The sequence below is a fragment of the Eutrigla gurnardus genome (assembly GCF_963514095.1).
Source record: "Eutrigla gurnardus genome assembly, chromosome: 3".
Taxonomy (NCBI): Eukaryota; Metazoa; Chordata; class Actinopteri; order Perciformes; family Triglidae; genus Eutrigla; species Eutrigla gurnardus.
In genome coordinates, this window is record NC_139917.1 from 31,897,377 (window position 1) to 31,921,025 (window position 23,649).

General features: G+C 44.1%; 2 protein-coding genes across 2 annotated transcripts; both read left to right on the forward strand.

The window, feature by feature from the left end:
• Positions 1–51: 51 nt before the first annotated feature.
• On the forward strand, positions 52–14,220 carry LOC311011588 (B-cell receptor CD22-like; the record flags this gene model as incomplete). The annotated part of the gene is made up of 6 exons (XM_084006622.1): positions 52–165; positions 8,840–9,193; positions 10,551–10,772; positions 12,513–12,851; positions 13,654–13,881; positions 13,955–14,220. Exons 1-6 carry the CDS (start codon positions 117–119, stop codon positions 14,218–14,220), a joined length of 1,458 nt encoding a protein of 485 aa, XP_083862748.1. The 5' UTR covers positions 52–116.
• A 131-nt stretch (positions 14,221–14,351) lies between these two features.
• LOC311011589 (B-cell receptor CD22-like) lies at positions 14,352–20,808 on the forward strand (the record flags this gene model as incomplete). The annotated part of the gene is made up of 5 exons (XM_084006623.1): positions 14,352–14,583; positions 15,982–16,242; positions 16,582–16,669; positions 16,771–16,825; positions 16,943–20,808. The coding sequence occupies 5 exons, from the start codon at positions 14,352–14,354 to the stop codon at positions 17,006–17,008; spliced, it is 702 nt and encodes a 233-aa protein (XP_083862749.1). The 3' UTR covers positions 17,009–20,808.
• Positions 20,809–23,649: the final 2,841 nt, after the last annotated feature.

Here is a 23,649-nt window from a genome sequence, read left to right on the forward strand (position 1 = left end):
GAAGTGTGAGAGAACTTCCTCCTTCGGTGAAAGTAGAAGTCCGCATCTTATTCGGAACGTTATAGTCTTAGTCTTAGTTTAATGGTCCCTGAAGCCGAGACACGAGAGGAGCAGCGATGACTTTAACAGGATGTGGATTTGTTGTCTTCCTTCTCTTTCTGCCAGGTACTGCACATCCACACACACACACACACACATCCACACATCCACACACACATCCACACACACACACACACACATCCACACACACACACACACACACACATCCACACACACTGTCAAGTTATCTGGGTGATGTTTTCATTTGTGCTTGCCCAACTTGAAATGGCACTGTTACACAGAGTACGCAGGACAGCTCAAGTCCTTCTCCTTCCTTTTATTGAACATGAATTGTTTTAAACGTGAACAACAAGCATTCCGTATTGCGATTCGGATTCGGATTCGGATTAGGATTAGGTTGAAAACCTATTGATAAAGACAAATTCAATCAAGTTAGTTCTCAAATAAACCAAAATGCCTAATCAAACATTTAAATCAAATCCAAATATCTGTTAGATATCAAACAAATCCAAGTAATTCGGTTAGATATCATAAACAAATATATAATTACAATATCGCTATGATATCTAATATCACTGTGTTGTAAAATAACAATGGTCTTCCACACAAACATTTCCACCATGTGCGCCTCCCCCAAACGTGCCCAAGACGTCACTAAGGACGTCTGCGCCGTCCTATGCGCTGTCCCATGGAAGACATGACAAACGGGAACAAGTGCCAGAAACATACGCATTGTGCAAACTACACCTTAGTTCAAAATATAAATTACATACCAATGCGTTCTCTCGTGTCCTCCAATGCACAAACCCTTCTAAGCCCGGCCGGAAATCGCGGACCTTTATAGCCTCACCCGTGCTCACTCACCTCACGTGCCGTAATCAGGCAAGTGCCACCCGGTGTGTTTACAAATCGAACACGTGTGATTTGCGCATTTCCCCTCCACGCCACTAGAGGTCGTCCTCAACGATGCGATGCTATTTCTTTTAATCTAAATGCGATCTCTGTCTTTACACCTCCCACTTGACCTCCTGGTTGCTCAACCCAAGGAGGTCACACTCTATCTATGTATTTCTATCGTTGCTCTTCAACAGGAAGAAGGATGACCAGTCGTCTCACATCCCTGCAGAGAATGGACACAGGGATCCTCTTCAAGCGTCTCCTGGCTCCTTGTCTGCTCGTGTCCCCTATGCTTGGCTTCATGACTGGAACAGGGTAGCTTGGAAAGGTCCTCACAATTACATCTCTGACGATTCCTCTTCGGTCAGCATTAACACTGACTACCCTGGCCAATTTATATTGACTCCTCAAGGCATTTTGGTCAGCCAGCCAGACCACATCTCCCACTGCAACGTTCCTCTCTCTTGTGTGCCACTTGCTCCTTATGAACAGGTTAGGACCAGCTAGCTGGCACCACTTCTTCCAGAATTTGCTGACCTCTGGTTGTATGGTTTGGAGTCTCTTGTATGGGTAGCCTTCAAACTTGAAATCTCCCGGGTCTCCTCTTGGGTTGGCTCGTCCCAGTATGAGGGAATTGGGACTGATGTATTCCACACAGTCCTCTCGGCTTTGAATCCTGGCATTTATCGGTCTTTCATTTGCCAGGTTGGCTGCCATGAAGAGGAATGTTTGGAATTCCCCCCATGTGAGAACTCCATCACCACCAAGGTTGTTCAGGGCCCGCTTCACTATCTTGACAGCTGCCTCTGCTGCTCCATTTCTGTGGGGAGAGTCTGCAGGGTGAATCCTCCATGACCACTCTGTTCCATGATTGACAGCTTCCTCTTCAATCTGAGACCTGTTCAGTCTGCTCAGGAATCTGTGAAGCTCCTCCAGAGCAGGTCTGGCCCCTACAAAGTTTGTGCCAGGATCTGTCCACAATTTCCTAGGGTGTCCCCTCAGTGCAGAGAACCTTTGGTAGGCCAGCAGAAATCCCTCAGAAGACTGGTCACTCACAACATCAGTGTGTATGGCTCTTGAAGCCATGCAGCAGAATACAACCGCCCAGACTTTGAGTTTGACTCTTTTCCTCACTTCATCTTTTACCTTATAAGGTCCGAACAGGTCCATGGTTGTAAACTCAAATGGCAATGCTGGGCCTGTTCGCTCTGGTGGCAAGTCACTCATGATCTGCTGGCACTGTTTTGCCCTGTTTTTCCTGCATACCACACAACTGTCTACTACTTGTTTTGCAATTCTTCGACCTTTGATTACCCAGGCTTTTTTCCTCATCCTGAGCAAGGTTCCTGCTATTCCCTCATGGTTTGCCTTGTGGGCTTCCTGTGCCAGCAATGTAGACACCCATGCCTCGTATGGTAAGACGGGCACTGCAGTTTTGTCTTCATCAAACATCTGAATCCTGCCTCCACAAACCAAGAGCTCAGAGTCCACATCTCTGTATACTGCCAGTCTGCTTAGGGTAGTGTCAGGAAAAGCTACACCTTCCTGAGCTTCACCAAAGAGATCCCTGAGGGCATCTTCACGCTCTCTCACTGTAAGCACAGTTTGCTTGGCCTTTTCCTTTAGTGATGCCACTTTATGCTTAGCTTCTTGAGTTCTTGACTGGCTTTTCATCTCTATCCACTTCTTGGCAGCTCGCCATATCCAGGCGATGATCCTGACCAGCTTGGACAAGGAGCTGTAATTCCTCACTTCCAGTAGGTTCTTTATTTTCCATCTCCTGGGTGGCCTTCCTGCCAGAAGAGCTGGATCAGCGGCCATACTTTTCTCTTCACCTTCATCCTTCAGGTCTTTTTGAGGGGCACTTGCTTGGCTTATTTTTGCTTGAGCCCTTGTCATTCCTGCTGAGAATGCCTTTCTCTGGAGTCTGTTGACACTCTCTCTAGCGTGCGCTGCAACCTCTCCTGCTGACTTTTTAGGCCACTCCTCCACTGGCCACTTTAGGAACTCTGGTCCATCCTGCCATGTGGAATCCTCCTTTAGATCTTCTTGAGTGCCTCCTCTTGTAATGATGTCAGCAATGTTAAGCTCTCCAGGGATCCACCACCAGTCTTCAACTGGGCCAGCCTTCTGGATTTCACCCACTCTGTTCGCAAAGAAAGTTTGGTACCCATAACTCTCTCTTTGAATGGCTCCTAGGACTGTTTGACTGTCCACCAGATGGAGCCATCACTCTATCTCCAGGCCTCCATGCTTCTCAACATACTTCCTGAGCCTGGCTGCAAAGACTGCGCCGCAGATTTCAGCCTTCACGGCCTCCCCTTTCTGATCCAGTGGAGTCAGCTTGGCTTTCGACTCTACAAACCGGATATCGACTCCTTCACTAGTGTTCCACCTCAGGTACATCACAGCTCCATATGATTTGTCACTCCCGTCTGAGAATGTGATTCCCCATGGTTTCCCTCTCCAGTGAGCTGGTGTCAGGCTTCTTTGAAACTGAACTTGTCCAAGCTGCGCATACTCCTCAAACAGCTGAATGGCTTCTTCTCTGAGGCTCTCTGACAGTGGTTTATCCCAGGTCTCACGGGTCAACTTCCCTCCTCCTGCCTCCTGGAATGCTCTCCTAACAAGGATAGCGCCCTTCTGTTTCAGAGGTGATACCAAACCGATGGGGTCGTAGAGTCCAGCTACTTGGCTTAATAGGTCCCTTCTTGTCAGCGGGTTAGGCGTTCCAGGTTTCACCTCCATTCTGAGAAGATCCTTGCCTACTCTCATCTTCTTTTTCCTTTTGGAAAAGTTGATCGAGGTCATCATGTAGAGCTTGTCATCCTCCACCTTGTATCCAATGCCCAGGGCTTTGTTATCTTCATCCCTCATTTGGTTTGGGAGGATGAAGGTTTTCTTCTTCTCCATCCCTTCCACTCTTGATGTCAGGACCTTTGCTGCAGCCTCTGGCCTCCCACTTTGGCCTGACCGGACCCACGGTTTCAGAAAGAAGCCTCCGGCTCTCAGAATTTCTTCCACCCCTTCAGTGATCTTGTCTAGTTCCTCCAGGCTGTTATGGGAAGTTAGAATGTCATCCACATAACTGTCCTTTTCCAGGACTCTGCGCTCCTCTTCCATGTGATCAAAGATGGCCAATCTTGCCGTCTCTCGCATAGCTACCTGTGCAATGCAACCGGCTGGTCTGTCTCCAATGTTCACCCTTGTGATGGCATATTGACCCATCTCCTCGTCTGGATTGTCCCTCCAAAGGAATCGGTGGAGATGCATCTCTCGCCCTTCTAGCCACACTGAATTATACATCTTCCTGATGTCTCCAAGTGCAGCATACACACCTCTTCTGAATCTCAGCAGCACAGCTCTGATCGGGTTTAGAACATCTGGCCCCTTTAGCAGAATATCATTCATGCTCACTCCCCTGCACTTCTGGCTGCTGTTCCACACAAGCCGGACTGGAGTCGTCACTGAGTGAGGGTTTGGCGCCACCAAATGGCTTACATACCACACTGGTCCTTTCCACTTGCTGATGACATCATTAGTGAGTTTTACGGCTGCGCCCCTCTCAACCATCTCATGGACCTGGGCTGTGTATGCTGATTTCCACTCTGGCTCCCTCCTTAGTTGTCTTTCTGTTCTCAAGAATGTAGCTTCAACTGCACCTTTGTTGTTGGGGAGCGAGGCAGGATCTTCTGTCCATGGATACTTTGCATCCCAATGCGGAGATGTTGTGTGAGAGTCTCCTTGGACATAGGTGAGTCCTTCTTTTATTATTTCAAGCTCCCTTTCTTCAGCCAGTGTCATTTCCTTTCCTCCTGGTTGGCAGTTTCCACAGCGACATCCTCCGCACTTTGGCTCACAGGCTGCTCCGATGCTGTCCCATCTCCACCACTCCAGGAACTCACGGTTTGCAGCAGCTGTAACCGTTTCCTTGGCACTGTCCTTTCGCTGCCTACGGGCTGCTTCAGTACTTGGGCTCCCAACTATCTCCTCATACTTGACTGCAGCAGTTCTCATGGAGCGAGCAAAGTGTGTTTTGGACTCATGTGCTGCCACCTCTATCTCCTCGAACAGGTCAGGGTGTGCTCCGCCCACTGTCATTCCCAATGGACTCTCCCACAAGACGAGGTCCCCAACAACTTTAACCCTTTGTGGAGCAAGTCTTCCCTCGCGATGGCTGATGAGCAGATCAATCTTTTCCGGCCTCCTTAATTCCTCAAGCTTCACTTCTGGGAAGAACTTCTGCAACTTTTCCGGCTTGACAACTTTGTGCACCTTGGCAATCTCATCCAGGCCGTAACAGATCAGTTCATGAGCCTTCTCCGCTCCTTTGGGGGTTTTCACTCTGACTCGAAGAAGATATCTTTCCGTGTTCACCTTGATGGTCATTCCGCCTACACCATGCACAACCAGGGTTACTTCTTCACTCCGCAGCCTCAGCCTGTGTGCAGCCTTATGGGTGATATAGTTCGTGTCTGAGGCAAGATCAACAAGAGCTCCCATCTTCTGCCCAGCATTAGCAGTTACCTCCATCAGCATCATAATGACAGGAAGCTCGCACAGGCCACTTTTCTTCAATAGCTGGGACTGGTGGTACCTCATGCCACCCTCTGTAGCTTTGTTTGTGAATGCCATTCTGCACCTTTCTGCTTGCACTGAGGACAGCTCAGCCAAGAATCCTTCCTGTTCGGCTGTCAGTTTGCTCTTTCCTCTGCCGTCTTTCCCACTTCTCTCCTCATTTCCACTCTTGTATTCTCCTTTGGGGCAAATAAAGTAATGGTGATCTGAGGAGTCTCCCTTCTTACAGTCTTTGTTCCTGCATAGGAAAGTGTCTCTGCAGTATCCATCATCTTCATGACATCCAAGACATTTTCTGCATGCTCCCAGCTTCTTTACAACAGCATTCTTCTCTTGTAGCTTCAGCCCTTTGAACTTTCTACAGAAGAAAATCTTGTCACTGTGCCTTCCATCACCGCAGACAACACACACATCTTCCTGCCCTCCTTTCTTTGTGGTTCTTGTAGAAGCATACTTTCTTTCATATTTCTTCTCACGTTCTGGTTTCTCCATCTTCTCCACAAACCTTAGCTGGTCAAGTCTCTCTAGGATCTCTTCTTGATTCTTCAGGAACTTCAGGAGCATGTCAAAGTGGTTGTCTGTGGTGACATTATTGCTAGAATTCACCATAAAGGCTAGCCAGTCTCTCTTTACAAAGTCGGGTAACTTGCTCTCAATGGATTTAATGACGAGAGGGTTCTTGATTGCGCCAGAGTTTCCCAGCTCTGTGAGGTCTGCTAGGGATTTTTCCACTGCTTGGATCAGGTCGATGACTCTCCTTGGCTGGCTTCCCCTTGCAGGGGGTATTCGCTCCAACTCCTCCAGGATTTCTATGGCAATGGTTGATTTATTTCCATACCGGTTGTCCATGACTCTGAACATATCCTCTGCAGTGTTGTAGGTTGACAGCCGGATATCCTTCCCAATCTTGTCATCCACACTGTCCAGGAGTTGAATTTTCTTGACTTCGGCTGAACCAGACGGCTCTCCCTGTCTTTGAAGGCTCTCCCAGTCTTTCTTCCATCTGTGGTATTCTCTTTTGCAGCCTGAAAAGATGGGCAGTGTGGTTGGTTTTATTCTGACAATTGGTTTTGCTGGCGGGGGATGTGCTCTCACTGCTTCAGGTCCTGAGGCTCCTGCAGCCAGTGCATCCTTCGACATCCTCTGTGCAATGACAAACTCAGCCTTCCTCAGTTCAAGGTTGCCGTTCAAAGCTTTCAGGTCCTTGACCCTGCCATCTAGCTCCTCTCTTTCAGCCTTGGGGATCCACCGCTCCCAGGTTTGCATAACTCTGGCAGCCTCATTGATCCTTTTCTCCAGTAGAGTCAGGTGCATCTCATATGCATCCAGGTGAGTACTCTCCACAGGTAACTTCTCCGCCCGACCGCAGGCCTTCTCTCCTTCAATGATTGCAGTTGTGACAGCGTATTGGCCATATCTGGACCACAGGTTTGTTTGGACAATTCTTCTCACCTCTCCAAACCTTGCTTCTGCTTCGTTAGCGGTTCTCTCAACGTCTAGCTCCTCCTTCTCTTCGAGAACCGCGTCTTCCTCTTCTGGCTCTTGAGACTCGGCCAAAAGCCCTGTCTTGTAATCATCATTCGCTTCAAGAACGATTTTCCGGCAGTATGAGAGCTCGGCGAACTCCTCCCTCAGCTCTGTTTCCACCATGCTGTCTGCCCCTTTGCTGAGGAAGTTGGCCTGTCTGGTGAAGGTGCTTTTCGCAGCGGTTCTCTCCTTCTTGAGCTGCTTCACCGTCTTTCCCACGACATCTTCCGCCATCTTGACCTCACGGGCCAGCACAGCTCTCTTCTCCTGCGTAAACAGCTTTTCCTGGACTTCCAAGGCCTTTTATCCTCTTCTCCAAGCTGCTCCGCTGGTTTTCAACTGTCAAGTTATCTGGGTGATGTTTTCATTTGTGCTTGCCCAACTTGAAATGGCACTGTTACACAGAGTACGCAGGACAGCTCAAATCCTTCTCCTTCCTTTTATTGAACATGAATTGTTTTAAACGTGAACAACAAGCATTCCGTATTGCGATTCGGAGTTAGTTCTCAAATAAACCAAAATGCCTAATCAAACATTTAAATCAAATCCAAATATCTGTTAGATATCAAACAAATCCAAGTAATTCGGTTAGATATCATAAACAAATATATAATTACAATATCACTATGATATCTAATATCACTGTGTTGTAAAATAACAATGGTCTTCCACACAAACATTTCCACCATGTGCGCCTCCCCCAAACGTGCCCAAGACGTCACTAAGGACGTCTGCGCCGTCCTATGCGCTGTCCCATGGAAGACATGACAAACGGGAACAAGTGCCAGAAACATACGCATTGTGCAAACTACACCTTAGTTCAAAATATAAATTACATACCAATGCGTTCTCTCGTGTCCTCCAATGCACAAACCCTTCTAAACCCGGCCGGAAATCGCGGACCTTTATAGCCTCACCCGTGCTCACTCACCTCACGTGCCGTAATCAGGCAAGTGCCACCCGGTGTGTTTACAAATCGAACACGTGTGATTTGCGCATTTCCCCTCCACGCCACTAGAGGTCGTCCTCAACGATGCGATGCTATTTCTTTTAATCTAAATGCGATCTCTGTCTTTACACACACACACATCCACACACACATCCACGTCAAGTCTTTTAGAGGTCTTTTCTGTACCATTACATGTTTAGCACAAGTGTCCTATCGGATCCAGCACAGTTGTGTGGGATCGTGGTTTAGGGTTGACTGTTGGGTAGTTTAATCTACGGATTCCAGGAGATTAATTAAATCAAAACATGCAGGTGCTTTATCGCCCACTTTACTAAAGTACGACCAAAATATTCAGTGTTACCGGAATAAACCATCCTGTAACTCTCATATCTATGGACTTATTTTATTGCCATTATACCTGAAAGGTGAAGCCGAAGCTAAAGTGCCTCAAACTGTCTCTTTGCTCTCTGCTGGCCACCAGGGGGCAACCTATCTTTTCTAAAGCTCCCATATTATCGTGTTTTTCATCAATTTCACACAGCTGTCAGAGGTCCAACAACACTGTATTCGTTAGGTAACGACGGGAGCTGGATCTGAACAGCCTGTAGGAGTGCCGTTGTACCAGTGGGGGCGGCTCAGGGAGGACCAGTTTATAGGTGTAGAGACCAGAGAAAACCCGTTTTTAATAATATGGGACCTTTAAATATACAAAAATCTCAATGTGTGAAGTAGTTGCTGAAACTGTCATATGATTGTAAGTAATTCTCTCTCATGGGTTCATGATGTGAGACGGTCTGAGCTGTTGATTGTGGTTTCTGTGTGTTCCAGTGATACGGGGTCAGCATGGCTGGGGGGTCACCTACACCTCCACTCAGATCTGTGCCTTAGTGGGATCAACAGTGGAGATACACGGCAGCTACACGCTCCCGTCCGCAATAAACCCTCTGACTGCAGCAGAACACACCGTCTGGTTCAGCAGAGTCGGCGAGGGTGGACCTGCGGACCTGAGAACCGACTCCAGGTACTCGGGTCGTGTTCGGTATCACGGCGGGAAGAACAACTGCACTCTGAGCATCACAGACCTGAGGGACAGCGACTCGGCCGTGTACATTCTCGTGTTCACATTCGACCAATCAGACGAGAGCTTTGCTGGTTCACCTGGAGTCACTTTGTCCGTCACAGGTAACTCGCCTTCAATACAAACGTTAAACACGTTAAATACACCATGACGTTGGTGACGGCGTGTCAATGTACGACAAAGCCACTTGGTCAGGTGATTGACTAACGATTCATGTCACTGATGTTCCACACAGGACAGGAACAGCGGTCTCCTGCACTAAAGTCCTACATTTACTGTGGACCGTCTCACTTTTTTTGTGTTGCTCCACCTGTAATTCAGCCGGGGATTAAACAGCCAACCAGCAGCGACCCAGCTGTGTGATTTGGTCACATGACATTTAGAGATTTTAGGGGAAGACTGATGGTGTCTCTGGGTTGTGTTTTGTTCTCGGTGGGCTTGAACATCCGTGCATAGACACTTCATCTCCGTTCCCTCCTGACTGGTCCAGGTCTGCAGGTGCAGGTGGTGAACACGATATCCCACCAGAGTTACACCAAGGCAGAGCTGCGTTGTCACGGCGACTTTTCTCCACCCGATCCTGCTTCCTACATCTGGTACAACAGTGGACACAAACTGGCTGCAGAAACAGCTTCTTGGACGGCGTTATTCGAGTCAGCAGACAGCTTCTCTTGTGCTTTTAAAGGACACGAGGGTTTCCCGTCTCCTTCAGTGTGTGAGTTCACTTCAGGCCTCCACAAACACTCAAGTTCCTTTTCTTTATTGTTTCCCCTTTTTTCTATTTGAATATCTTTTTTTGGCATTGAGCTCCGCAGATTCACTTCTGCTCTGTCACTGCTGTGAGAGATGCAGCAGCTCCTTTAAAGATGTCTTATCCTTCAGGTGTTGGTCAACGCTGCAACACCGTGTCTTACCCTGACAGAAGCATCTGTGCCTTCAAAGGCTCGTCGGTCGACATTTCCTGCACCTACAGCAGTAATCAATACATCACATCCAAATTCTGGTTCAGTCCTGAACGGAGTCACAAGTGGTGGGATCCAGACGAACCTGAGGACCTGAGTGAAGACTCCCAGTACGGAGGTCGTGTTCAGGTCATTGGACGCTCCACTCTGAGAATCAGTGACCTGACAGAGAGCAACTCGGCCGAGTATCGCTTCAAGTTCAAGTCTGGAAAGTTTGAATGGGAATAATATATATATTATAATATATATATTATATATATATATATATTATATAGATATAGATATATATATATTATCTTTTAAATTGACAAATAATTCCGACGTTGACTACCAGAGATATTTTTCCTGTTATAAGGTCCCATTGGCAGCAGCAGAAGGGGCGGGACTTCTTTATTGTGGCAGGTGGATGATGAATTGTAAAAAGAGATATATGAGCTGTATGTCATGTTTGCTTTGATGTGTAATATAATATTTAGTGAAGAACATAGTTGCTTTACAGATCCAGATCTTCAGGTGAGGATATCACCATCGTCATATTCTACCTGGGCGAAGCTGACGTGTCACAGCAGCTGTCGACTACCTGATCCTTCTTACTTCGTCTGGTATAAGAATGGACAGAGATATCGGGAAACACCATCTCCCTTAACGGGCTACTTTAGTTCTACAGACAGCTATTCCTGTGCTGTGAGAGGACGTGAGGATTTTCCGTCTCCTCCCAAGTGTGAGTTTATTTCACTGGGGTTTTTTTGGGACATACTATACAACTACTTTTTCAACTTACGACAAACTAATATGCCTTTTTTGAAATCTTATAATATGTCTTTTTGGCCTACACTATGCTTTTTTAAAAATGTAAACCTGAAAAAGTCATATTAAATTATATCTATACTATGTCTGTTATTTGACAAACTACCATGACTTTTTTCATGATTTTTTTTTCATGACTTTTTGTGACTTTTTTCATTAATTTTTTTTTTTTTACTTTTTTCATTAATTTTTTGTTTTTTTTACTTTTTTCATTAATTATTTGTCATAACTTTTTCATGATTATTTCTCATGACTTTTATCTATGATTATTTTCAAAAACTTTTTTCATTACTTTTTTCCACAAATGTTTTCATAACTTTTTTCGACATACTGTATACCATTACTTTTTATCATGACTATTTTTCATGACTATTTTAAGGACTTTTTCAGGACTTTTTGTGAATTTTTGTATTACTATTTTCATTACTTTTTTCACGTCTGTTTCCGACATACTGTATTTCATTTTTTTTCATGACTATTGACATTACTTTTTTTCACAACTTTATTCATGACTTTTTTTCACTACTTTTTTCCATTACTTTTTAAAAACTTTTTTCATTACTTTTTCGACATTCTATATACCATGACTTTTTTTCATTACTTTTTTAAACGTACTATACTGACTTTTTTCATTACTTTTTTGACATACTATTCTATGATTTTTTTTTCGACATGCTATACTATGACTTTTGTAATGACATTTTGGCATACTGCACTATGCCTTTCTTAATTATTTTTTTAAACAGGAAAAAGTATTAAAGTAAAAAGAATAGTATTTTTACAGCGCCATCTCAAAGGCTGCAACAAAAAGGGGAGACCAGACAATTTAAAGTAATGCATAGATGTATTTATTTCACAAATCAGCACAAATGAATGAAACAATTGTGGAAGTGATGTGTCCTTGTGTGGTATGTGAAAATGTCTGAAACAAACAAAAGAGCAGTCATGTCAACAAATGGGGAGAGATGGGGAGGTCCATCACACATCACACATCCACATCAGGCTGAGGTGTGGCTCATCACCTGTTAAGTCCTGCAAGAGAAGGAAATGAACACAAACCCCTGCTGGATTGGAGGGGTCATCACAGGATGTCAAAACGTTTCAGGAAAAGTCATAGTATGTAGGTAAAGAAAAATGTATACAGTATAGGCTAGTATGTTGGAAAAATTCATAGTTAAAAAAAACAGTAGAGGAAAAAATCACAGTATACTATGTAAAAAAAGTGCAGAAAAAGTCATTATAGTATGTCGGGAAAAGTGATGAAAAAAACGTTTTTAAAAGATATTTTACAAGTTATTATATTATAATTTTGAATGACGTACTGTGTGTTGACTTTTATCTACAAACTATACTATGAATTTATACTATGAACACTATAACAATAACTATTTTTTTTATATTTTATCACATTTTTACTCTAACATACTTTATGATGTTGTTCTATGAAACAATATACTTTGTCTTTTTTCACATACTATACTCTTATGAGATACTACACAGGAAATGTGTCTGCCAGCCTCTTTGCTGACACTTTCTGATGGTGAGGACTACGACGGCTCTGAAGCCATTTGTGTGGGATTTTTTTTTTCCATGTTTGAGGACGCCCTTCTGCCGACATAAAACAAATATGAAGTGAAAATGTTTTATGTTTCAGGTGTCCGTGAGCAAACCTGTAACAGAGTGACTTACAGTGACAGAAGCATCTGTGCCGCCAAAGGCTCGACGGTGGACATTTCCTGCACCTACAGCAGTGATAAAGACGTCACATCCAAATTCTGGTTCAGTCCTGAACGGAGTCAGAAGTGGGGGGATCCAGAACGACCTGACTCCCAATACGGAGGTCGTGTTCAGGTCATTGGAGGAGAGGGAGGACGCTCCACTCTGAGAATCAGTGACCTGACAGAGAGCGACTCGGCCGAGTATCGCTTCAAGTTCAAGTCTGGAAAGTTTGAATGGGGGAGCAGTTTACCTGGTACAAGGCTGACGGTCACAGGTACTGATGAACACACAATACTGCATGTATATATGTATGTATATACATGCAGTAGTATAGTTAGAGTCACAGGTACTGATGAACACACAATACTGCATATATACTTACATATATATACTGAGGCAGTAGTATAGTTAGAGTCACAGGTACTGATGAACACACAATACTGCATGTATACTTACATATATATACTGAGGCAGTAGTATAGTTAGAGTCACAGGTACTGATGAACACACAATACTGCATGTATACTTACATATATATACTGAGGCAGTAGTATAGTTAGAGTCACAGGTACTGATGAACACACAGTTAAAAAAGCCTTGTTAGTTTTTATGGTTTCCTATTAAATTAAATAGTTTACAAATCATTGAACATTAAAACTTATAAGAGTGTTTATTTACTCTGTTAATCAGGAACATCGTTCAGTCGGAGAAAGTACTCCGATCGGGTACTTTAGTAAAAGTAGTCATACCACTGAATAGATAATCAAATAAACTTAAAGTAGCCTACCTGACATAAAATTACTCATTTTGCCTAATTTTAGAATAATCTAGATTATATTATTGTATTATAATTATTCATGTTTTAACATTTTAAACACTTTTAACATGTTTATTATATTTTATCTACTGGGCAGCCTGTGAATTTCATTGTTGGCCATCAATAGTTTTATCATCATTATGTACAAGAATGTGATTACAACGTTATTTCATATAATAACGATGAAGAACTGGTGGTTTGACCGGGGTTCAGAGTGTCACATGATTTTATCGGTTAGCCAATGACATGTCACATGCAGCCCTCCAGGTGCAGGTGAGCGGAGCGACAGGCCGGCGGTCCGACGCCGAGGCAGAGCTGACGTGTCTGAGCAGCTGCAGTCCAGCAGCCGGTCTTTCCTTCGTCTGGTTTAAGAACGGGGAGGAACTCTGGAGGGAGGAAGGATCTTCATACACGGACCGGTTTTATCCTGGAGACGACATCTCTTGTGCTTTGAAAGGACACGAGAACTACAGATCTCCCTCAGTGTGTGAGTCTTCTCCACTGTGGAATTCATAACAATATTGCTTCTACACCTTTTTAAGCAATGTCATCTCCTCCAGATGTTCCAAAGCTTCCCTCTGTGTCGATGAGTCCTCCTGGTGATGTAATGGAGGGCAGTTCAGTGACTCTGAGCTGTAGCAGTGATGCTAACCCAGCAGCTACCTACACCTGGTACAAGGAGACCCAACTAAGGCTCAGTGAAGACCCTCTCCTGGTCCTCAGCTCCATCCAGTCCTCTGACTCTGGACAGTATTACTGTGTAGCTGAGAACCAGCTGGGGACGACAACATCTGGACACATCTCTGTCGATGTGAAATGTGAGTGAAAACACAACATTCATCTTTTTAATCTTAATTTTGGGTTTAAAATCACTTCAAAAGAAGCTTTTCTGGTTTTTAATTGATAAATTGTATAAAATCATCTCCTCCAGATGCTCCAAAGCTTCCCTCTGTGTCGATGAGTCCTCCTGGTGATGTCATGGAGGGCAGGTCAGTGACTCTGAGCTGTAGCAGTGATGCTAACCCAGCAGCTAACTACACCTGGTACAAGGAGAACCAAACGCTGCTTCATGGACCAGAAGGACGTTATGGTTTCTCCATCAGCTCTGAGGACGGAGGGATCTACTACTGCAAGGCTGAGAATCAACATGGAGAGATCAACTCTTCCTCTCTGCTGGTAGACGTCCAGTGTGAGTATTAAACATCAGCACTTTAAATACCAACTTAGTATCAGTTACATTAGATTGAGATAGCAACTCTGTCAATCACAGACTGTATAGAAGAAGGTGACGTCGTCATGGTGACGTCACCCGTTGGTTTGTCAACTACGGTTTTGAAGCCTCGAGTTTTGGCATTTTGGCCTTTGTCATCTTAGAATGTTTACAACCAGTGAAAGGAAGTGACCATATTTGGATTGTGAAGGAGCGACGGGTGGGTCAGGTGAACACAAGTGGCAGACCAGCACCCTTACTGCATCCGGATCCATGTGGATTCTGGTGTGAAGCTGCTAACAAAGTTAGCTTCATGATCAAAGTTAACCTTTCAGCTAAGTATTAAAGTCATCTTAGTAGCTAACTAGCATTGGTAGCGTGGTAGCGACCTGTCAATCAGCAGGTAAGCCCCGCCCCCTAAAGCATCCCCTGCTTTCTGGTCTGGTGGACTCTAAATGGACCATAATGTACTAAATGAACATCATGCTGGATTGAAGAAGACTTGAAACTAGAGATTGAGACCATAAACTCATGTTTACAATGTTTACTGAGATAATACATCAAGAGAGAAGTAGGACCATTTTCTCATAGACTTCTATACAACCAGAGAGGAGTCGCCCCCTGGTGGCCAGCAGAGAGAAGTAGGACCATTTTCTCATAGACTTCTATACTACCAGAGAGGAGTCGCCCCCTGGTGGCCAGCAGAGAGAAGTAGGACCATTTTCTCATAGACTTCTATACAACCAGAGAGGAGTCGCCCCCTGGTGGCCAGCAGAGAGAAGTAGGACCATTTTCTCATGGACTTCTATACAACCAGAGAGGAGTCGCCCCCTGGTGGCCAGCAGAGAGAAGTAGGACCATTTTCTCATAGACTTCTATACAACCAGAGAGGAGTCGCCCCCTGGTGGCCAGCAGGGAGAAGTAGGACCATTTTCTCATGGACTTCTATACAACCAGAGAGGAGTCGCCCCCTGGTGGCCAGCAGAGAGAAGTAGGACCATTTTCTCATAGACTTCTATACAACCAGAGAGGAGTCGCCCCCTGGTGGCCAGCAGAGAGAAGTAGGACCATTTTCTCATAGACTTCTATACTACCAGAGAGGAGTCGCCCCCTGGTGGCCAGCAGAGAGAAGTAGGACCATTTTCTCATAGACTTCTATACAACCAGAGAGGACTCGCCCCCTGGTGGCCAGCAGGGAGAAGTAGGACCATTTTCTCATAGACTTCTATACAACCAGAGAGGAGTCGCCATTTTAAGGCGCTTCAGTGTTGGCTTCACTTTTCAGAACCGGAGGTTGAAAAACATGGTCTGCTTTTCACCTCAGCGCCACCTTGCATATATTTTGTTAATGTTCATGAGTTCATATGTGTCCTCCAGATGCTCCAAAGCTTCCCTCTGTGTCGATGAGTCCTCCTGGTGATGTCATGGAGGGCAGTTCAGTGAATCTGAGCTGTAGCAGTGATGCTAACCCAGCAGCTAACTACACCTGGTACAAGGAGGACCAAGACTCACCCATAGCATCAGGACAGACCTTCACCATCACTGACATCAGAGCTGAACACAGTGGGATTTATTACTGTGAAGTCCAGAACACAAGAGGGCGTCATAGCAACACCTTCCATCTGACTCTTGGAGCTGGTGAGTCTTTCAGTTCCATCTGAGGAGGGGTTGTTCTGTGTGAACACACTGATAATAGTCTTCACCCCCGACTCAAGTCACATCACTGTTATATGCACTCGTACTTCCCAAAACCTGATTTTTAATTGGCTCTAGTACAGAATAAATGAAAAGACCTATCGAGACACGTTGCTAGAAACCAGGTGGCTGCTCCGTTAGCCATGTTGCTAATTCTGTCATTCTTTGATGCTACACTGACATTTCATTCATTTATCTATTGAAAGGACAGTGCACATTGATCAGCATTTCTGTAAATGTGCCATTTCTCTGGCTGAATGACACCTCTCCGTATATTTCCAGGGAATTCAACGACCCTATCGGATATCATCAGGTCGATTGTGGTGGTCGTGACGCTGATTCCTCTCTTCCTCGTGATTCTGTGGATGAGGTACAACAATAACAATCCATCAGTTAATTCCTTTTGTTTTAGTGTTATGGATCTTATTGTGTTTCATTTTGTATGTGTTGTTGTTGTTGGACTCGAACCAGGAAGAAGAAAACTGGGAGCTCCGCCCCTGAACCCCGTGAACCTGTAGAGATGGAGGTGAGACCATGATGTTCATTTAGTCACCATGACGACGCCCCCTTCTTATGGACAGTCTGTGATTAATATATGCAGCTTTTCATGAATGACGTCCATGTTTCCGTCTCTCCCCATCAGTTAGACTCCTGTCATGACTACCAGAACGTGTCGGACTCTGCAGAGCAGCAGGTAGACCTGGTGTGAAGTCCAGTCAGGTCTACAGTCTCCAACCTCACACCTCCTCTGGGATTTTCTTCAGACCGGCCTGATGGAAACAACGTGGGGGGCGAGGCTCTGCAGCATGTGGAGGAAGTGACACGTTCACCTTCAACTCCCCAGCGTTTGTCTTGAAACAGCAGGTTTAGCAGCAGGAACAGAACCATTGGAAGAATGTGGTGTTAATCTAAGCTAATTCTATTTCACGTCATATTACTCAACATGAGGATAAACGTTATTTTCCTCCTGACCAGCTCATGAATCTGCACCTGTCCTGGTTGTCAAAGTCAATAAAACCTGGTACAGTCCGACAGGAGTCCCAGCCCAGCTGGTTGTGTGTCACATGTTCATGAGTGAGACAGGAGAGAAGGCGTTGCTGTGGACGACAGATGTTTCCTGAATGAAACCTCAGTGATTCGTCGACGGTCCGTGAAATCAAATACCATTCAGAATGAGGAGAAGGAAGAAAAAGAGGAGATGGACAGATTCCCGAGGGTTTCAACCAGGAAACATCTGACCTCAACACCCGCATGTTGATGTGTATTTTTTGCAGTAAATCTTCATCCTTTTGATGATGCATTTTTTGGTTTTGATGGTGTTTTTTTGCCACAGGGTTAGTGTGCGTCGGCTTTGCTCGCGTCGTTTACCGCCAAACGGTCATGGTTACGTTCTCACGACAAATCTACGCTAACAGTCGCAGTGAGCTTCAGCTAACAATACTCATAAGTAGGTCACTTCTGTAAAGTCTTTTAAAAATGTCATATAGGAATACAGGAAATATGTGCATACAATTTTCTCGCGTGACTAATATTCTCGTCGGTTCCTTTTGCGTATTGTCGACGTTGTCATCCTCTGAGGACAATGAATGTCCGAACAACGTTTTGCGGACGCGTTGCTGAGCTTTTTCAGTCTGGACCAACCCGACGGATCAACCCATGTGTTATCGGACTCTAAATGAACGTGGCTAGCGTCTGTAACCACGTCAGTCAGCTGCGTTGTCTTGTCGGTGTCCCAGCTGTTGGCCCATCTCACCTCATTTATAGTTGGCCTCACGCTGGTTCCCTCCACAAAGTCTTCCACTGTATTCTGGAGATATCATCGTCTTCTGACTTTTTGTAGACATGACGGAATTTCAGTCACATTTCAGACCTGATGGTTGTTTACTGGCATGCGCTCCTGCATGGCTTACCCTGGTTGACGGTCAGTAACTCCACACTCCAAACATTATAGCAGCCCACTGACAATTACTTATATCCCTGTTATCACAAACTTTAGGCCTAAGAAATGCACTTCTGATCCCACCAGTTCAGCTAACCTCAGTAATCTTATCCATATCCCTCCAGTTATCAGCCCCTCACACAGCAATGCACCTCAAAAAATAAAAATGGCTCTATTAAATGTCAGGTCTCTTACAAATAAATCATTTTTGATAAATGAACTCATTAGCACCCACAGTCTAGATTTAACTTTACTAACCGAAACCTGGCTGGATAAAAACGGAGCCGCCACACTCATTGAGACTGCACCTCCAAACTTCAATTTCTTCCATACCACTAGGACTGATAGGAGAGGTGGTGGAATTGCTGCTGTCTTTTCTGACACTTATAACTGTAAGGAAGTCCGTCTTGGTGAATTCATATCATTTGAATACCTTGCTTTGTCAGTACATTGTAAAACTACAGTCTTAATAATAACTGTTTACCGTCCACCAAAACCCAAAACTGGATTCCTGGAAGAATTTTCTCAGCTATTATCTCAGGCTTCCACTGACTATGACTGTCTTATTATATCTGGTGACTTTAATATTCACATTGACATAAAAATTGATCCAGATGCCTTAAGCTTTATCAGTCTGCTGGAGGCATTTGACCTCTCTCAACATGTCCGTGGACCCACCCACAATAAAGGACATACTCTTGACCTTGTCATCTCAAAAGGACTTAACATTACAACGCCTCTTGTTGTGGATGTAGCCTTTTCTGATCACTGTTGCCTTTACTTTGATGTCTCTGCTTTCCCTGTACAACGTAACAGTTCTCGATTACTTAAAAGACGTATAATTAATGATAATACTATTGAAAGATTTCAAAAAATTGTAAATGAGATGTCATTGTCCAGGATATCTTCAACTGGGGACCTTGTGGACAACTTCAACTCAAAAATACTGAGTGTATTTGATAAAAAAAGAGAAAGTGTCGTCAGGCAGAGCGACAGTGGAGAAAAACAAGACTTCAGGTTCACAATGACATTTATAAGGATAAACTGAATGAATATAACAAAGCAATTAAACAAGCTAGACAATCATTCTTTTCTAAAATCATCAATGAAAATATTAATAACAGCAAAGTGCTATTCTTCACTGTGGACAGACTTATTAACCCACCATCCACCATTCCCTCAGAAATGTTGTCCTCAGAAAAATGTGATCAATTTGCTTCTTTCTTTAATAACAAAATCATTACTATTAGACAAAACATTAGTGCTCTAAAATCTACAACTGAACTTGCCCTTCCTTTCTCCAGAAACTCCACCTGTGTCATGTCTCACTTTAACTGTTTAAATCTGACAGAGCTTGACAATATTGTTGGTCAGCTCAGATCCTCCACCTGCTGTCTGGATCCTCTCCCAACTGCTTTTTTCAAAAATGTTTTTAACTGCCTAGCACCAGAGGTTCTACATATCATTAACTGGTCTCTCCAGTCAGGTATATTTCCCACATCACTAAAAACAGCTGTTATCAAACCACTCCTGAAGAAGAACAATCTGGATCAAAATGTCATTGCAAATTACAGACCTATCTCCAATCTACCGTTCTTCAGCAAAATACTTGAAAAAGCAGTCTACATTCAGCTCAAGAACTATCTTGCATCAAATAGCCTTTTAGATACTTATCAGTCTGGTTTTCGTCCCCACCATAGCACAGAAACGGCACTTATCAAAGTTTTAAATGATCTACATATGAACACAGACTCCAAAAAAATCTCCATTCTTGTTCTACTTGATCTTAGTTCTGCGTTTGACACTATCGACCACAAAATCTTACTGGAAAGGCTTGAAAGGTGGGTTGGCTTGTCTGGTCCAGTTCTAACCTGGTTCAGAACCTACCTTCATGATAGGCAGTTTTATGTCTCCATTGGTGAATTTACCTCCAACAGAACGAAGATTACATGTGGGGTACCACAAGGGTCAATTCTTGGACCACTGCTATTCAATCTCTACATGCTTCTGTTACGCCCCGTTGCCGGGGAAAATATAATGTAAAAAAGGTGGAAAAACTACACGAGCACGACACGTTAGCAGCCAGTGTGTATTCTCATCAGTCAGCCATACTGCTTCCTCGACAACACGGAAAACAGGCATCAACAATCGATCACTGTGCAGCACATTCGCCACAGACTTGATAAAGAAAATAAAAACAATTGAAGTTCCAAAAATATAACTTATGCAAGTGAATTTTGATAAAAGGTAAATAAAATGTTGTAAACAAAATGTGATATAAAATAAACTATTTTTATCTGTAAGTGCTGTTACTGTCTCTGTTGTCGTCTTCCATACCTGCCAGGCAAAAGCAGTTGAACACCGAATAGATGATCAATCATCATTTTAACCTTTTTAACTCAAGACACATGAAAACAATGAATTCTTCTTCTTCTTTAACTCACTCTTTGTAATGAATTGCTATATTAACATATGAAAATCATGAACTATCTTATTAATCAAGTCTTTCCCTGAATTACTATTATTTTCATTGCTTATATCCTGTTTTAAACAACATTCAACATTATAATCATGACAGTCCTTTTAACCACATTTTACCATGAATTATTATTATTAGCCATAAGCTCTTCTTTTAAACTCAGCTTTTTATCATGTTCAGTATTATACCCGATATTATAACCATAACACACTCCCCTACAACACAGATGTCGTCCCCGACATCTCAACCAGCAGGTGAGGAAGGTAATTAAGTTATGTTTAAAGCATTTAGCTACTGTACAGTGTCATCAAATTAATCCTTCATTCAACAGTGTATACAATCACTCAGCTTCTTCAAAGTCCAGGAGTGTGCGACACATGTGCATGAATACTCTGATTGTTCATTAGTCCATTCATGACTGTCTCAGGTACAGTATGTGTATCTGTAAGCATGTCAGCACTCAGTTCATGAAACAGTCCATCCATAAGTGCATGTGTGTATTATGTGCGCATCAACACTCAGTGTCCAACAGTCCATCAATGAGTGTACAATGTGTGCACGTGTTTATCAACACTCAGTTTGTGAGAAAGTCCATCAATGAGCGTATATGATATGTGTATGATGTGTGTGTGTAAGTGCATCTTCTTCTTTCAGTAGCCATGTGCAACAGCAGGCTGATAATTCCAGTGCTGTACTGGAGCTGTCCATGTACTTGCTGCTTGCATGGCCCCATATGATGTTGGAGGATAGTAGCACATCAGGTTACCTGGGAGACCGGCGCCACAGCAACTGGGATGGCCAAGCTGATCATATGTGAAGACTCTTGGGGGCCGTCTCTCTCTTGCTGGTCGTTGACACTGCTGTTCATTCTCACTGTGATCTTCAATTTGAGCAGGTGACTGTGGTGCTGGTATTCTCTCCTCCAGTGCAGTCTCCTCTTGAATTGACATGTCCTCTTCTAACAGTGGATCTCGTGTGTCCCGCTCCAGCTGGTGCATATCCTGATGCTCAGGCTCAACGTCCTGCATGAGCTGTGTGACACTTTCAGCATCCTCTCTTTCTGTGTGGACTTGAGGCTGTGGCACAGGCTGATGTCTGAGTGGATAGTATCCGTAGTCATCATCATCACTATCGTCATTGTTTGTCTCTTGGTCTGTTTGATCTTTGTCTCGTCGAGTCTGAGCTGTGATTTGTCTTTTCACTTTTGCTGGTTTCAACTGAATCTCTAGAGGCAAATGGTCACATGGCAACAGGAGGTTACGGTGCAGGATCCTACGTCCTCTCGCTTTGCCTTGCTCAGGTATCACTTCATATATGGGCATGTCTTTTCCCACCTGACGGATGACTTTGTGGATGCAATCTTCCCAGTGATTTCTGAGCTTTCCCGTTCCCCCTCTAGGTGTCATATTCCTAATGAGAACACGGTCGCCCTCATTCAAAACAGAACTCCTGACTTTGTTATCATGATTCCTCTTGCTCCTCTCAGCACATTTTTTTGCATTTGCTTTTGTGATCTCATAAGCCTCTTGCATCTGTTGTTTCCACTTTTTCATGTACTCTCGATGATCAGCAGTTCCAGTCTCTGGGGTCAAGCCAAACAATAAGTCAACAGGTAATCTTGGAGATCTGCCGAACAGGAGATAAAAAGGTGAAAAACCTGTAACTTCACTTCTGGTGCTGTTATATGCATAGATGAGCTTGGGCAATGACTCTCTCCAGTCTGACTTTTGTTTCTCTGTGAGCGTTCTCAGCATTTGTAGCAATGTTCTGTTTAGCCGTTCCACTTGCCCGTTGCCTTGCGGGTGATAGGGCGTGGTTCGAGAGCCCATCACTCCACAATTTTTCTTCAGCTGTGCAAACAATTGATTCTCGAATTCACCTCCCTGGTCGTGGTGAATTCTTAGAGGGAACCCAAACTTCAGCGCGTAATCATTGAATATTTTATCAGCGACAGTCTTTGCAGATTTTGATGTTGTAGGGTAGGCTTGTGCAAAGCGTGTGTAATGATCTACTATCAACAATATGTATTCATATCCACCCCGACACTTATCCAGATGCAGGAAGTCAATGGATACAAGCTCGAATGGCTGAGTGGTGACAATCGGTACGAATGGAGCTCTGGATTCTCTGCAGGGCTTTTTCTGTTTCAGGCATGTACAGCTTTGTGTGACGTAGTGCTCTATTTCTCGCTGCATGTGTGGCCAGAAGAAGCGATCCCGGATGAGCGATGTTGTGCGTTCCACGCCTTGATGTCCCATCTCGTTGTGGAGCTGTCTCAAAACTGTTGATTTGTATTTTTCAGGAAGAACAAGTTGAGTTCTGGTTGCATTCTTTCGTTGAAGTATTCCATCTCCATCAAAGGTAAGTTTCTCCCAGTCACGAAGCAAACATTTTGACTGTACATTGAATGACTTTAACTGCTCTCTTGTAGGCTTCTCTTTTGATTGTTTCCAGGCAATGACTGGGCCAATGGTTTGATCATCTCTCTGTGCTTGACATATATCTGTTTTGGAAAATGGTGTAGGTGTGTCTCCACACATTTCTGCACACTCAAAAGACATCATGGACCACACTGTGTGTGAAGCATCACTCTCTACAGCTTGTACTGTGGCCTGCACTGAAGGGGATGACATTTCTTCTGTGCATTCCTCCATCATGGTGTCTATGTCACAGGGCATTCTTGAAAGACCATCAGCATCACAATTTTCTTTTCCCGGACGATACTTGATAATTAGGTCAAAGTCGGCTAATTCTGCAACCCACCTATGCCCCGTTGCATTGAGTTTGGCTGTTGACAACACATAGGTAAGTGGATTGTTGTCTGTAAAGACAGTACAGGAGGAGCCAATCAAATAGTCTCTGAAACGCTCAGTAACAGCCCACTTTAATGCTAAAAATTCAAGTTTCCCTGAATGAAGATGATAGTTCTTTT